The following is a 17487-nucleotide window of genomic DNA, read 5'->3' as shown; positions in this document are numbered from 1 at the left end:
ATGATATACATAAATATATACATATATAAATATATATATTTATAGCTGAAATGCTTTTAGTGTGAAAGCACATGTGAAGTGAATATGTGAAGTGCTGCACGTTTATATACTGCTATGCATTTGGAATGAATAAAGGTCACTGCATGTTCACAATGAACTCACTGAATGCGTCCAATAAGCCTGAAATACCCGCACTGAAATCCAAGCTCAGTCCTCAATGCGTAAATCTAAAGTTCTTTGGTTCATGTTAAAGCACCTAAGAGACGAAAGAGACGGGAATGGATGGAGAAAGAGAGAGTAAAAGCGAGATGAACTGCCCTGCAATCCCCCAAATGAAGGAGTTTGATTCACAACCTGAACTTGTCAGATCCAGCTGAGCAGCTGTGATTGAACGGCCTTTAATTAAGAGAGCTGCAGGCACACACACACACACACTGAGTTTAGCTGTTGTCCCGCTGGAGTAATGACTCTGTTAGCTGTGCAGAGCAGAAAACAGCCCTTGGACTTTAGCATCAATCTTCACAGCCATTTGTTTTACTGACCACAGAGTGAATTGAGAACAACTGCCGCTGTGACTGAGCCGTGCTCTTTCATTTTTCTCAGTTTCACAGAGCTTGTCGGCTCACAACAGAGACATAATACGGCAGATAAGGTGTGACTACTGTGCAATTGCTCTGGAATAAATGCACATGATGATTGAGTGCTCATGAACACATTCAGGCAAGCACTCGCACGCCGTTTTAATGTTGCTGGCAGGTTCTGACAGATTTATAACATCTGAAATGAGGGTAATAGCTTGGGATCCTAAGCAGAGGTGGCTAAAGAACTGGACATTGAACATGGCAATCACATAAGCTATCTGTCTGTAACTACATAGATATTACTGGATATATTACTGTGATATTACTGGACAAGGGATGAGAATCAAGAGACAGCTCTTATTGAGAATTGTTATGGATTGATTTTCATGACGCTTGCATTTTTTTCACATTGCAATATATGTAATATATAATATAGCCTATGCATCAGAGAACTGAAATCACGTGCTTTGAATCGTACAATTACAATTAATTCATATAATGTTGTAATTGTATACTAATAATAAAAAAATAATACTAATCTCAATTTAATATTAAAAAGAAATGTAAATAAATATTAAAAAATGTCTTCATTTTGTTTGAATATTTTTTATTTTTTTAAAGCAAATTCATACTGATTATTTTTGATCATGATGATGATGATGACGAAGAAGGTAATAATATTAGCAATAACAATTATTATTATATATTTTAATTTAAACATTAAATGTTTTCATTTAGTGATATTTAAAGCAAATTAATACAGATTATTTTTGATGATGATGAAAGAGATTAAAAAGCAGATGAAGAAGAAGAAGAAGAAGAAGAAGAAGAAGAATTCTCATCCTTATACTGGGCCGATGAGTATAGTAACATACCCGCCGCCAACTCTGTAACATCAGCATCTTTATGCTCCACTGTCTCCTCAGTGTCATCAGATGTTTTCTTCTCAAGCAGTTCAGGCACACAGAAGTCCACCTGATTCTCCAGAGGACACATGTAATGGATCAGATCTCCTTTGCATATCTCCAGGAATGGGTACGCATTCAGACTCCTTTCCTAAAAGAAAAAAAAGACAGAAAAATGATTAACGTTGCATACTCACGATGTCACAATTCATGCATATATGCTGCAGTCCTGACACCACTGAGGAACACTGTGTCAAGAACATTCTCCTTTAAATACATTTATATCTCCTTTTATGTTTCAAGCAAGAAAGGAAATCATACAGATTTTAATGACAGGATGAGTAAATAATGAAAGAATAGTCAGTTATACTACTCCTTTTAAAAATCCTTTTGAAAGTCCATTTGAAACAAAAAAAGCTCTATCATTTTATCAACTGATCATACTCAACTGTAAATTTCTCATGCATTTCACCTCCTTCCACAAAGGTTTCCATTAATCTGTTGGCAAACATGATTCAGCTATTATAATATTTTTTAGCAACATAATAGCTATATAAACAACAAACCATGGGGTGAGAAATTAGTAGTGACACCAAGTTATTTGTCCCACCTCATTACAATCAAACTTAGGTCAGACCTTTACTGATCAAACACGCCAGCCATATGACAACTTTGCAGCTGGACTAAGCAGGAGTTTACACCAATTATTCTGCTTTTAATGAAGCAGCCTCATTAAGGATAAGACCAAATGCCACTGCAATGATCTGAAAGAACAATGCAAAACAGCAAGCAGATCAGGCTGTTGTGCACATAAAATCGCTAAGCGTGAAATCATGAACTAAAGTTAAGACATTCGGGACTATTATTTAGATAGAACAGCTCTAGCATGTTTAAACAAGAGGTCAAAAGCATTTAGATGTAAATAAACCACTGTCACTTATCAAACCGAAGTATTTCATCTTTATTTATTCTTTTACGCACAGTAAGCCATGCCTATATTTTTAGATATCATATAATAATGTACTGTATATCGTAAAGCTCACATGTAACCAACAACTAGAAGCTTATCGTTTCAGATTACATTCAAATAAGAACAGATTTAAAATGCATGAAGTAAGAATATATGAATATTTGATATGACATGACATAAAACATCAATAAGGTTTCCCCATACAGAGCCAGAATACATGTGCAGAAAATACTTTGCAATGTATGGTAATAAAAATGCAGATGCTAGAAACATCAGACAGGGCTGCAATATTCTTTTGCACTGTGAATGATTTGATATATATATATATATATATATATATGGAGGATGTTATGTTCTACCGAGCCCTCAGGATAGAACTGTGCTTCCATAATTGTACTGCCTCTTCATGCTGAGAGCTTTGTTTTGATACAGTAACACTGTTTAAGGCCCATAGAAATGACAAGTGCCATAATAAAACAAGGTACAGGCGGAAACAAACACATGTATGTACAAATGTGCACAGGTGAACCTAACAGACACATGCCATTCATTAACAGAATAACCTGGTGATCATAAGATTTTAAACATTCATTATAAAACAGTCACATAGAGAGACAAACCTTTTAAGTGGAAAAATGTTAAAGATCTGGAAAACATTAGACTGAATAATCATTTCATTTATCATTTATCAATTTCAAATATAGTACCTGCTTGATACTGTGGCTGGTTAGGACAAAAACTGATTTATTTCTAAAATAATTTCATTATAAAATCTTAGATATAATGTCACAATTAAAAAAATATCTTCAAAGTAGGCTTTTTGCCAAACAATTTCTTTATTTGATTTTGAGGCCAAGTATAAGGGTGTATTCACACCAGGAAAGTCCGCTAGTTCACTTGCTTTGGTCCGGACCAAATACAACGTTGATTTTTTTTTTTTTTGGTGCGGTTTGCTTTCACACTGCCCTTTTTTGCAAGTGAACCAGAAATTATAAACAAAACAACACGTGTGCTAGGGTCATCCATTTATTGGACAGAAATTCTCAAGCAGTGAAAAACAGGAAGTGCAAAAACAGGCTAATGATGGAGATCTTTCGTAGTGCAATTTTTATTCTTTTACTGATTTGGTGTAATCAGATACTAATGCAATATGAGGCAACTTATGAGCATCATATGAGATAATGTCATACGATGTTGTAATTACGACTTGCCGAAAATAAAATCTATAGATATAAAGTACTTAAAGCATATCACAATGTTAGTTTAAACATTAACCCTATATAAATGTGCGCTATTAGGTGCATATACAATCGTTTGTGCGGAGAGTGGAAGCTGAAGCGCACTTCAGGACATCAGTGGAAACAAATTAAATACGCCGTCATTTTTGCTCATAAAGGTAAGAATAATACATCGTTCGGAACTGTAAAGGGTCTATTTTTATTTGTGTGCACTCACAATATCAAGAAAACGTTGTGCTTTTGTAAAATAAAGAAAACAAATAGGATGCGCTTGCCGTCTCAGTCTGGAACAGGAGCGCTTCACAAAAATGAAACTCAGCGAATATTTTCCTAACAGACATGATGAATATATCAATAGAAATCTTTAAATGACTACAAAACGAAATCATTCAAATCCAAAACAAAAACTCTTATGTAATCCGTAAAGATGCATTTCTTTCTAAAGGCGCGTCCAATGATGAGATGGCGAGTCAGGATCATCAACTTCATCGCGATTGTGTTTTTAAGCATTGTGGTTTAAAAACAAGTGATTTAAGCCACTGAAACGCAAATAACAGGAATATATGTGCGAGCTGTCTGTTTCTGAGCGTGATTTCCGCAATTGGGTCGATCGAGGTCGGGTCATATTCACACCTTAAACTAACCGTACCAGAGTTCCTTTGGAAGCGGAATGAGACCACCTCTTCAGCTGGGTCTTGGTACGGTTGTTTGGTCCACACCCGAGTGCGATTGCTGTATTCACACCTGCCAAAAAGGTCAGCACCAAGAGGGGAAACGAACTTGAGTTCGATTCAATCGAGCCAAACAAGACAGGTGTGAATACACCCAGACTCCATCCCAAGAAGACGGTGAAAGGCCTGAAGAGTAAAGAGGAGCTGAAGATGTTTAGCAGTTTCACAATTCTCTTTCTCATTGCTAATTGATTGGTTGTATTCTAATCCTCAGTAAAAGAGTCCTGCTCTAAGCAGTATGAATAACCTGATACACATAAAGACTCCAGCTCTTAGGGCACACATGCAAATGAGAGCACATCTCCTTGAACCAGTAGTGATAATGAGTGCGAGAGGAAAAACAAAGACAATCCACTCCACACTGTCGCCCCCATGAAAACAATGTCAAAACAATGACGGCACCAAAGTGAGAAATAAGAATAAGCAAACTGCACAAATCTGTCTGTAAACGCTTTAGTTCTTTACCGTCAAGACTGAACATAATTGTACTATATATTTAGGTTATAGACATTTCTGAAGTCATTATGGTCCTTTCAAAGCTTTCAGTCTCTTACAGTAGCGCCATCTGATTGCTGTTCATCAACTGCGTCAACTAGCACTGCAGTAATAACTAGCTTCCAGGCACCTCATTAGTGTAACAGCTTGTGATCTCCATCACGGCTCTGAGCAACACTTTCAGTCAGGGAAAAAGCACTTAGCAATCCAATATAAAAACACAGGAATTTTAAACACCTTTCACACTTTTCAAGTAGGGATGCACCGATACCGATACTGGTATCGGTATCGGGCGAGTACTGGAAAAAGTGGTATCGGTGCATCCCTATTTTCAAGCATGTCGTATAATCTAATAATGAATCTAATTACCCCCTATGAGATGTAATAATGATTAATAAAGCAAAGCGTATATTGCCAACATGCACACTAGGTATGAAAGAGGCAGCGGCGCTCTGAGCAGGACGTCTTTGTGATAACTTTGACTGCTTTTGTTAGCGCTACTGTAGGTGTCATGGGGAAAACAAGTAATATTGCACTTTAACAGGTAATTAACCAAAGACCTCAATATCCTTTGCGACTGATATATCAGCTCATATGATCACGGCTTGTAAATTGTACCGTCAAATACAGAAAAACAAATAAAAAAATGGGGAATGAAACTAGTGAGGTCTGTTACGTTTCACTTCAAAACTTTGCCCTTAAATAATCAGTATAACTTTATAGAGCTTTTAAACTTTGGTAAAAACCATTATTAAAGGTTATAATTAAATTTTGCAGCTAATTTCAATCTTTAAAAGGAGAGCATACATTTATACAGATTGGTGGATATTTGTTTTTTATTGATAATGCCCAGCAAAAACTCTTCATAATGAACATATTCAAATGTTTGGGGGTAAGTACGATTTTTTCAAATTTAATTTAATTTTACATTTTTACATATTTTTTAAATTAAGCAAGAATGTATTCAGTGACCGTAATTGTTGATATATTAATACATTTATAATGGTGCAAAAGATTTCTATTTCAAACAGATGTTGTTCTTTTCAATTTTCTATTCATTAACAAAAAAAAAAGTTTCACAAAAATATTAAACGGCAAGTTTATATGATATTCTGGCCCCTAAATATGTGTTGTGATGATTAGCAAATGCCACTATAATTACACTACAATTCTTTAGTCAGTATCATAGAGTATAATATAAAATAAACTCACATGGATAACCCTGAAATGTTTACATATTGCACAGACATAACATATGCTGCTATCATAAAGAACCTGTATCATTTTGAACGCACAGCTGAAAAACAGCTGAGAAACCGACATCCATATAAATAACACCTGGCGGTTCCAGCATCATCCATCTCTCAGAGCTCCTTTATTCTGTTGAATATCTTCATTTCTGTCCATCATAAAAATAAATAAATAACTAGCCACTATATTAACCAGGCCCGTTATAATTGAAAGTATGCTTCCGGCATGAGCGGTTTTAATTACGCGGAGACGATGCTCTATTTTCCTAGCTGCTTTGTGTGTGAAACCACACCCTCGGTGGTGGCTGCGGGGCGAGTGTTACCCAACACAATGAGTCTGCATGACTCCACTTACCCTGAGCTAGATGGGGTGCAATCAGGAGATAATGAAAGGGAAACATCACCTCCTCAGCAGGATGAAAAGTGTCCTGTTTATATGAGCAAGCAATCATAAGAGCTCGACTGATGGGGCTTTTCTCTCAAAAGCGAATTCTACAGAACAACAGCACTGTTGTTACACTGTCAACAGCCAAGTTCAGTTACAACAGCATCTACTTTAAGTTAGAATTAAGCCAGTCTGGCTGCAACCTGCTTAAACCAGCCTTTGCAGGTCTTTTAAGATGGTTTAGCTGGTCTCCCAAACCAGGCCAAGCTGGTGTCTAAATGGTTTAACTAGTCAGCCAGTTGGGCTCCCATCCCTATAAAATAATGATGCGCTGCTATTAAAGATCTGGCTGAAACAGATTAATTAATAATTATCTTCATGTTAGGGACAATATTTGAAGAGTTCAGATGCAAAAGCCTCTAAGTGCCATCTGAAATTTTCTTCCAAAATGAGCATTTTTCTCAGGCTCTCATGTGTGGGTTCAGTTATTCAGGGGTGTGGACTCGAGTCACATGACTCGAGACTTGACTCGGACTCGAGTCCCAAATTTGATGACTTGCGACTCGACTCGACATAATTAAAGAAGACTTGAGACTCGACTTAGACTTTGACAGCAGAAAGTGAGTGAAACACACACAAACACACATTTTTATCAAATAATACGTCATTAATAGCGGTTCACTTCCATGATTTGGTATGATTGCGTTCACATCAGCAGCGAACCGTACCGGAGTTCACTTGAACCGTACCCCAGACCACCCTTTTTAAGCAGACTCGGGTACAGTTCGTGGGTGCGCACCCGAGTTCGGAAGACAGCGTTCACATCATCCAAACGTACCGAACTCTGACGTCAACCGAAACCGGGTGCGCACCAAAAGTGCTAGTGTGAAAGCACCCTTAGAGGCTTTTGCATCTGAACTCTTCATTTTAAATTAGCATTATTTTTGGCATTTTTCATGTTGTTTTTGGACAGTACAGTATAGAGCAGCCAGAAAGCAATGTGGGGACTTAAAATTTGATCATGTTATGGCCAATAATTAATAAATGTCAGATATTAAGATTCTATACTACTTTATGTCAATTAATAAAAAAATACATAAATAATAAATGCATAAAAAATAACTAAAATTCATTGTTTAAAGTAAATTTAGGCATCACAACATTATGTCTAGTATAAAAAAATAATATTTATTCTGAGATTTGTTAAAGTCACATTAAATGTCACAACAAACATTGTTATTAAAGGGATAGTTCACCCAGAAAATGAAAATGTTGTCATCATTTTCTCACCCTCATGTCATTCTAAACTTGTATAAGTTTCTTTCTTATGTTGAACATAAAAGAAGATATTTTGTAGATTGCTGGTAATCAAACAGTCGATGGTCTCCATTGACTTTCATAGTATTTCTTTCCCTACTATGGATGTCAATGGTTTGGTTCTTCAAAATTCTTTAAAATATCTTCTTTTGTGTTCAACATAAGAAAGAAACTTATACAGATTTGGAACGACATGACAGTGAGTAAATAATGACAACATTTTCAGTTTTGGGTGAACTATTCCTTTAAAGATTCATTTAATTTGAGAAATAATTAAAATCATTTCTGAATTAATTTCAGAAATAATAAACAATAACCAATAAACAATCTGTAAACAATCTGTTACCAATGTATCAAGTATCCATACTATAAATCAACCAAATCAGACCAGCCTTACATCTTGGGGACAGGCAGTACAGATCTCTATATTTTATTTTCATATTTTTCATATTTAGTGTAACAAACAAGAAAGTAGAAATGGAGTCAAGAAATATTTCAGGCCAGACTCTGCAAAATCCACATGAGCACTACATCTCCAATGTGTCAATAGTTACCCACTAAGCATTGGCCCAACTCTATTCATTAAGTGTAATGGTATATCATTTAGAAATGTCTATACATGCTGAAACAAGCTTGCATCAGAGAGGTCATGATGATTTGATACCTGTCCAAGACTTCACTGTACAGCCATACAGATAAAAGGCTATTTATTCCTCATCGACAGGTGAGATTTGTGCAGAGAAAGTCAATGTCTCCTGATAGATCCCTGTATTCCCGCTATGATTTCGCTCAGTCCAGGCCAATTACTGCTTCATAGATCAAGCTGTCGTCACTGTCACAACAGCACTAAGAATAGTTTTGAAATCAATTGGAATAAACCTCTCTGTGTTTGCGGTTAAACATTACTTTTCACTTGAGAGGTGTGGGTGTCTGGGACAGATGTGTCTCTGCATGACAAGTAAACATAAATAATAATGGACTAAAACACGTATACAACCTGGAAAAAGAAGTATGAATGAAAGAAGAAGCATTAGCATAAAATATAAAAATAAAAGCAAAGGCACAGAAAGTCTAAAAGGAAACCCATTTTTTCCTCCCACTAAACAACTGTCATTAAACAACAAAAACCAAGGTAACAAGTGAGGTGTACAAGATGGAGCTGTAAGCCAATGCCCTTGTGAATATAATAGCTGGTTTCATTTTTACTCCCACAAGTCATTCTGCACAGGGGTTTCAAACAAGAGGGGTCTGCTGGAATTGACAAAAAATTGTTATTATACATTTATAGAGCTGTAAAACAGTAAAATCGTTATTATTATGAAATGCGCTATACAAATAAATAATCAAATAGATCATGTTTGTCTTCAGGTTTATATATCAAAGTGGTAGAATTAGTGTTTATAAGTGCTAATTATTTGCTTTGGCTTTAGTACAGTAGTAATATGCAAGCCAATTATTTAATTTTGCTAATAATGTTTTTTTTTTTTCTTACACAGTATAAATCGGTCTTTATACATTAAAATATACAGAGAGAGTCCCTCATAAGAGGATCATTATATAAAGTATTATTAATTATTTACACAGAGTATATATATATATATATATATATATATATACACTACAGTTCAAAAGTTTGGCTTAGTATGTTTTATTTATTTATTTATTTGCAAGAAATTGTTTTTATTCAGCAAGAATAAAATAATCACAAAAAAGCTATCCAATTTCCACAAAAAAGCAGCACAACTGTTTAAAATATATTAAAATAGTTTTATTTAACTGTTTTTCTGATCAAATAAATGCGGCTTTGGTGAGCATAAGAGACTTCTTCAAAAAAATAAAAATAAATAATAATAATCTTACAGACTCCAAACTTTTGAATGTTAGTGTATTTGTTAGATCCAAAAAAGAAATATGTTGAATTCTGGACAGCCGGATGCGGACGAACTTTTACATTAATGACTGGAACTCTATTCTCCTCAAACTATAAAACCTACTGTCTATTCATATTATGGTTTAAATGCTGATCAAGAGCTTTGGAAGACTTCCCTGCTTCAGCCATGTTCTATAAGCTAGACCTTCAAACTAGTGGCCTGTATTAAGACATCAGTGTTGAATCCCTTCCTGTTTGCTGTCAGAGAGTGTTGTGATTGTGGGGCATGACAGTCTAGTCACGTGGAATGCCAGACGAACCAACATTTGCACCAGTGGTGACAGATGAAACTCAGCAGGACTCCACCGCACCGCACAGTAACGTAAGAGTCTTACACAACAAGCCACAAAACCATCGATAAAGGCTGGATAAACCTATGGATCTTTTGGTTTTCAAGTCAAAGTCCTTGTATGCAAAACTTGCTCATAGGGCTGGGCGATATAGCTAAAAAATGTATAACCGATATAATGTTTCATATCGTTCGGTATCGATTATTATTGACATTTTTATAACCTTTTTTAAAACAAAGAGCAATAGAAAAAAATGTTTACATTTAACCACTGTATTTTTAAATTAACTCAATTTATTGAGACAAACGACTATTTTCTTTTTTGTTTTGTTTTAACAGTCAAACATAAAATAAAAATTAAACAAATATCTCATCTGTGAGACGCGAGTGCAGCAGTCATATTTGTCCGTCTAAAAAATTAGCTGAATTTGCGTTCTGTGTGAATGGCTTGGTTTCGGTTTTTCTATATATCTCGTTGCATTCAAATGCAAATGTTTATTTTAAATTCGACTAATATCAATTCTTTACTCACAATCTCCTCATCATAGGCAGGCACAGCACTCATGTTTGTGTGTGCTGTCTGCGTCACTCATAGCACGTGCCAATATCGTGCACTATATCTAAATTTTTTAAATATTTTTTAACGTTTTCTTAAGAGTGAATTAGCAGGTTAAAAATCAATCAAAAGCCCCGTTTCCAGCAGCGCTGAACATTCTGATTAGTTGAGTTCACGCAGCATTGTATTTCAACCACCATATTCGCATAATTTTCAAAAATATTACTGATATTATGTCATGAAATGTAGTTTTAAAAGAATTTCAGGCAAGAATGTAGTTGTTTAAAACACAAATCTGCGGTTTATTTATGCAGACAGCGCCTATTTGAAAATGTGCTTTGCCGATTTCGGAGACGTGAGCTCCACGCGATCAGCGGGCGCTCAGTGCTCACGTATCCCGACGAGAGCAGCCTCACCTCGGCTAGTCCTTCTGACATTTGCCACTGGCTGTGATCTGTAGTGGTTAAACATATAATTCGTTTTGGGCAAATCTAACAGGTAATCTTTGGTCTTTATTATATTAATCTATTAATATGTTAAAATGAAAATGAAAAGAGGCAATACTGTTTGATATAATATAATATTTAATTGTAAAGTATGTACATTCCCTGAACTACATTTCTGCGGCTATTAATATGTTTAAATGAAAACGAAAAGAGGCAGTGGTGTTTGATGTCATATTTCGTATTGTAAATACAATGAGGAAAATTGCAGTAGCCAAGGTGAGTTGACTGACGTTATCAAGTACACTGCTGTTTGCAGAATTACCAGACTTGCGTCGTCCTGTCTCCGAAATGTGTTTATTTACTTGGTATTGAGAAACGCTCGCAGACCTACGTCACCAGACTATTTGCCTATTCTTCACGGTAAGAAATCATCTAACTAATTAAATTTCACCAATATTTGTACCAATAGCTCAATAAAACAAAGATTATTGGAGTGAGTTCTACAAGAAAATACTATTTCAGTCACGTTTTTACACGTTTCATCAAAAATATTATATATTTAATTTTTTAGGAGTCTTAAATGAGCTATAAACACACTGTACAATGTACTGCACAGCGTTAGAGGAAGTCTGCGAGAGAGAATCTGAGGAAGAGAGTGACAGAAGGGGAATACTCCAGGGAAATGTCGTGACTTCAGGCAGCTGCTCCATGAATTTGTCTCCTCCCACAAACAGAATGTGAGCACTCACAGGTAAGCACATCCCCAATCTCCCTCATCTCCCCGGGCTCCCACTGTTACATAATACACACCTCTCTCAGCGCAATCACAGTCCAGCCACAGAACCGAGAGCTGCTCCTATCAGACAGAGTCCATGTAAGACAACAAACCCAAATTTTAGAAGGCATATTTGATGCGCAGCTACTGTTAGTGTTGTCCCAACTGAAACTTCAATGAAACACAATCTCAGTAGCTGACACTAAAATTTCACAAATCTCAATACCAGTTTTGATAGCATGGTGCTCTCTCCAACAAGGGTTTCAAGTAAACTTTAGAATCAAAACTATAAGGTATGTTAGTATTCCTATATTTGTTCCATTTATGTTCACTTTGTGGATGTTATGGCAGCCAGGTTAAGCAGATAAATAAAGTATCACTGCACTAAAGTCTGTTCAGGGCAAAGTGGATGCCCTCAAAACAACACCAACCCACCTGCTCTTTTAACTCTAGTTTGTGACAAAAATAATTCACAGAGCAGAAAAATAGTTCACAGAAAGGAAGTATGCCACATGAAAGGTAAGATAGATAGATAAGATAGATAGATAGATAGATAGATAAGACAGACAGACAGACAGACAGACAGATCAACATCTGATGTCTTAATCAGTATTTTTGTCCCATTTTCCAGTAAAAATCTAAACGCATCTAAACAAACTTAAAGGTCCCATGGCATGAAAATTTCACTTTATGAGGTTTTTTAACATTAATATGAGTTCCCCTAGCCTGCCTATGGTCCCCCAGTGGCTAGAAATGGCGATAGGTGTAAACCGAGCCCTGGGTATCCTGCTTTGCCTTTGAGAAAATGAAAGCTCAGATGGCCCAATCTGGAATCTTCCCTTTATGTCGTCATACGGGGAAAGGTTACCTCCCCTTTCTCTGCTTTGCCCGCCCAGAGAATTTGGCCCGCCCATGAGAAAATGAGCTACTACCGTGCGAGGCGAGCGCAATATTTTTTTTTCCTCGAGAGACATCATGGCTTGCAAACGAGCGAAGCATGGCAGTTGCCCCGCCTCTCTCCTCCTCATTAGCATTTAAAGCTACAGACACAGAAATGGCACGTCCTAAGGAAAGCTCATTGCGGGACTGGCTCGTAGTGGCTGAAATTCTGCACCAAGGCTGAATTTCGGGAAAGAGACTTCAGATACAGTACTAGGGACCACTTAGGCCTATATAAAAGCATCCAAAAAGCAGCATGTCATGGGACCTTTAAAACTAAATAATAAATATAGCTTAAGTCAAAATATAACAAAATTTAGTGTGGTTTATGCTCCTTTTTAAAGATATTTATTTTTATTCAAAACAACACAAAAATAATGAATAAGACAATCATTAACAGAATCATTCCTTTTGATTTCCTTACATAATGAGCCAAAGAATATTTTTCTTTTGTAAAACAGCTCATTTCAGCAAACTTATCTGTATAAAAAAAGCAATCAAAATCTGTAATCATGTCCTTCAAATCATCCATTCATAAGGAAATGCAGCTAAACTCAGCGGGAGCAGAAGGAGGAGATGAGCATCATGAACAGAGAGCGAATAGACATGCCCATCAAAAGTGAGTGAGAACAAGGAGGCCTATCAGTCACCTGCGGGCATAATAAGACAAGAGGACAGCAGCTGACAGCACTCGCATCTACTTGTGAGACAACAAATGAGGCCGACAGTCCACTGAATAATGAGGCAGAGGTCAGAGAGAGGAGGAGACAGATAGTTCAGGGAAGAGAGAGAGCGAGGGGCCATTTAAGTCTCATATAAAGAGTGACAGGAAGTAGCTTCGAGACCATCTCAACAGCATGCCCCGCTTCCTTTGCCCAGGAGCTTCAAACGCAAGGTCTGAACATCCTTGCTCACAAGCTCTCCAGCTAACAACAGATATCCCTGCCTATTCTTAGACCAGCGATTTCTTACAAGGATCCCTGGGCAACATACAGACGCTGGAATTAATACATCCACAAATCACAGTGACAATTGGCGACAGTCCCCGGAGCCCTTCCTCCCCAGCCTATTTACTTTCATACGCAGTCACACACTCGCGGACACATGGATCTGTGAGAACAGAAGCAAACTCCATTTCACACCTCCCGGTGCTGTTCAATTCCGACCATCCCTTGTGGTCGCACGCTTGAAGAGGACTGTATTTTTATCTTATATGATAACACCTTTATTCTCCCCCCCTTCATCCACGCGGGCATGTCCAAACCGGCGACAAAGTTCTGGAAGTTTTCTCTTTTTTTCCATTCAGAACAAATGAACCCGCTCGGGACGGCGTGTGCCTGTGCGGCTGCGCATCTCTGTGAAGCGTGTCTGGGTATGTGTGGGTGGGTGTGCACTGCGTGTACCCTGCCGATCGATACGCCGTGTTTTCTGATGAACAGTAATTGTGGGGACTTAGTCAACTGCGGTGCCCGAGTCGACACAGAAGTCCTAAATCGATTGGCTGAGCTGGGGGAGAACGTAGCCAATCAACACTGATCTAACAGTCATAGTTCATTACTCTGAGATGTCTTTGCGAATCTAAATGAATTATTCTGCTGTTCAAAGAAAAGTCCCAGTCATATTTAAGCCCAAAATCAAAAGGCAGAAAAAGCTAATTATATTTTTGGCAATACTCAATTCTTTCAAACAGTTTTAATGATAATTAAACACCCTTTAAATTTGCTTTACTAATCATTTAAAACAGTAATGTAAATCATGGTGTTGGGATCAATATATGTATTAGTATTCACACTACTTAAGTTATTGGTTAACAATAATATGTATTTTTTAATATACATATTGCAAATTATTTTATTAATGTTGTAGTGTAATGAGACTTTATTTATTGAGTCAAAAAGCAAAAACACATTTATTAAAATTGCTAATGGACACTTAATAATCAGTATGATAATAACATGTATACACACTACCAGTCAAAAGTTTTTTTGAACAGTAAAATTTTTTATGTTTTAAAAAAAGTCTCTTCTACTCACAAGCCTGCATTTATTTGAACCAAAGCACAGCAAAAACAGTAACATTTTGAAATATTTTTACTATTTAAAATAACTGTTTTCTATTTGAATATATTTTAAAATGTAATTTATTCATGTGATTTCAAAGCTGAATTTTTATTTTTATATATTACATATATTTATTAAATATATATTATGTAAACAAAAACTTATTTTGGATGCAATTAATCACAATAAATCGTTTTGACAGCACTAATTTACACACTACATTATACTACAACATTAAAAATCTTTTTTCCATAGATAATACATAATAATGGAAAAATTTTCCATAATAATGGAAAAATCTAAATGGTAACAAGTGGGCTTTATTTTCTTTTTGCAAAACAGAATTTATTTATTAACATATGCTTTTGACTTTATGATGAACTCAGATGCTTCATGATAATATTCATGATGTTCTACACTGGAAACAAATCCTGGTGTAGGAATTACTTTGAAACAATTTTCACTCATAAATAGCTAGCAAATTTCACAAATAACTTCAAAGACACAGCAAGTAACACAATGAATCAAACATAAAATTTTGATGTAGAAAGACTGAAATAGTATTTTCACATAAAAGGTACTCCAATAATCTTTGTTTTATTGACAACTTTGAAAAATAATTTTTTATAGTGCAAAACCACACCTACCGACAAACATATCCACAGATGATTTTCCTTGAGTTTCAGACTCCTTTATGTACTTACATGGAAAACATGAGCGCATGTTCTGTGCATGGATCAATATTTAATTCCTGGAGAGTCTGTCCTTATATAAAGATCTCTGCACTAGCTTTACAACCAATACAGCTCAGCACAAACAAATCTGTTTGGCAGGGGACACGTCTATTCTCTCTGCTCCCTAATGCACATGCACAATGGTATGTGGAAACAGCTAATTAAAAATCCATTTATGCTTGGCATTGGTAGGAGAGACATTAACTCACACACACACATACACATTTTCACTCATGGCAACCCAGCAACAGTCCCAAACCCTACAGAATGAGCAGTATAGTGAAGTGGGACATTTTTAGCTCATCTGGTCTCATCACTATATGTCATCAGAAAATGTGCTGCCGGTGGTGTCAGGGTCAGCTCTGCATACTGGACATACATTCTCATCCTACCAATCTGACAAGGATAGTTAGCAAGCAGACAAACAGGCGCTTGACAGCCATGAATATGGACAGTTAGATAGATGGAAGCCTTGTATTCATGGCTGTCAAATGGTTTCTATATATCCTAGATGTTATACAGCTGAGTTTTTTATCTTTACCGTCCTCCATTTATGTAAAAAAAAATGTATATATATATATATGATAATAACAAAATAATTAAATAAAATAATTTTTAAAAAATGGTCAGTATGAATTTTTTTTATAAATATTTAACAAAAATAAAATATATAAAAAAGTATAGGCCTATAAATAAAAAATACACTTTACTTACTTACTTTAGTAGGTAGTATGAGTACACAAATTGGGACACAGCCAAAGTGTCCCAGCTACAGCTGGTCTATTAAAACACTTGAGACATCAGGATTGATTTTTGTCTGAGCTCTAAGGGTCACAGGGCGGCGTGATGATGACAATGAGAGAAGAAGACAAAAGACAATACCTGGAGAGTATATAAAGACATTTCTGGCTCAACACTCTTAGCGGTTTTGAGTCTGATTATAGACAGTAATGGTGGTAAATTGCTGAATTCTTAAGCAGACGACAGAAAGGTCTATTTTAAAATATCTCGGCAAAGAAAAAGCCATGCGGCTTTTAAGGTGTTTCCTACAGAATTTAGAAAAGAACATTCAGATATTACATGAAGAGATACAGGGCTCGCAAAATTTCAACAACACAGTATGAGTGGGGTTGGACAATGTCTATGGTAACATACAGCATTGAGCCATACAATTACATGATTTATAGTTCAGATACAGGTTTTCACAAAAACAAAAATCTTATACAACAACATTTCAGCCTTTAGACCATTTTTATGAAAAGGGATAAATCAAGTTTATAAATTGTCAATTTAAAATGTATAAATAAGGAATTATAGGTAAAATGAAATTAAAATGGCAATGACACGTTTCTGAGGACAGTCGGTTCCCTTCAGATACATTCAAATAAAGACATCCGTGCCGCGTTATGGTTTTGACTTGAAACGTGCAGCGCTTATATTTATTCAATGACATTATTGCCTTTTGAAGTTTAATCTTTGATCTTTCAAGCTATTTAATGCCAGTCAGCGGGTGTTGCATTGCTTCAGTCCAAAAGAAGTGAAATAAAAAGCGCCCATCCATAAAAAAAGCGTCTCACACGGGGGGTGAACAAAGTCCTCCTGTAGTGAATCGATGTGAGGTCAGCTTTGCGCATGCGCTGCTCAGAAGTGACGAACGCGGAAGCGCAGGGGAGAGATCAAAACAAAACAACGGTCATGAATTAGAAGTACAAAACGAGGATTTGTAAAGAAGAATGTCAGAGGATTTCGATATAAGCCAAGAGGAGACTTATATTTTTTTATATTTTTTCCTTTGCTAAAGTAAGGAAACTTTGCTTCCTTTGCTCCTGTTAACAAACGTTGGTTTTCACGAGACTCACCAGGGCATGCGCAACGGTGACATCTTA

At 36.2% G+C, this 17487-nt stretch overlaps 1 protein-coding gene across 1 annotated transcript in view; it reads right to left on the bottom strand.

Moving 5' to 3' along the window:
* Window positions 1-17487, bottom strand: part of LOC107749613 (testis-expressed sequence 264 protein-like) — a 68822-nt gene that overhangs the window by 6719 nt on the left and 44616 nt on the right. Inside the window, exon 3 of the mRNA XM_016564782.1 lies at window positions 1457-1637. Within this exon, the coding sequence (XP_016420268.1) occupies window positions 1457-1637 (181 nt within the window). The remainder of the gene's footprint in view (window positions 1-1456; window positions 1638-17487) is intronic.

Source organism: Sinocyclocheilus rhinocerous, unplaced genomic scaffold (assembly GCF_001515625.1).
Source record: "Sinocyclocheilus rhinocerous isolate Xijiao unplaced genomic scaffold, SAMN03320098_v1.1 scaffold3680, whole genome shotgun sequence".
Lineage (NCBI taxonomy): Eukaryota > Metazoa > Chordata > Actinopteri > Cypriniformes > Cyprinidae > Sinocyclocheilus > Sinocyclocheilus rhinocerous.
The sequence above is the reverse complement of the archived record's forward strand: the minus strand, read 5'-3'. Positions and strand labels throughout refer to the sequence as shown.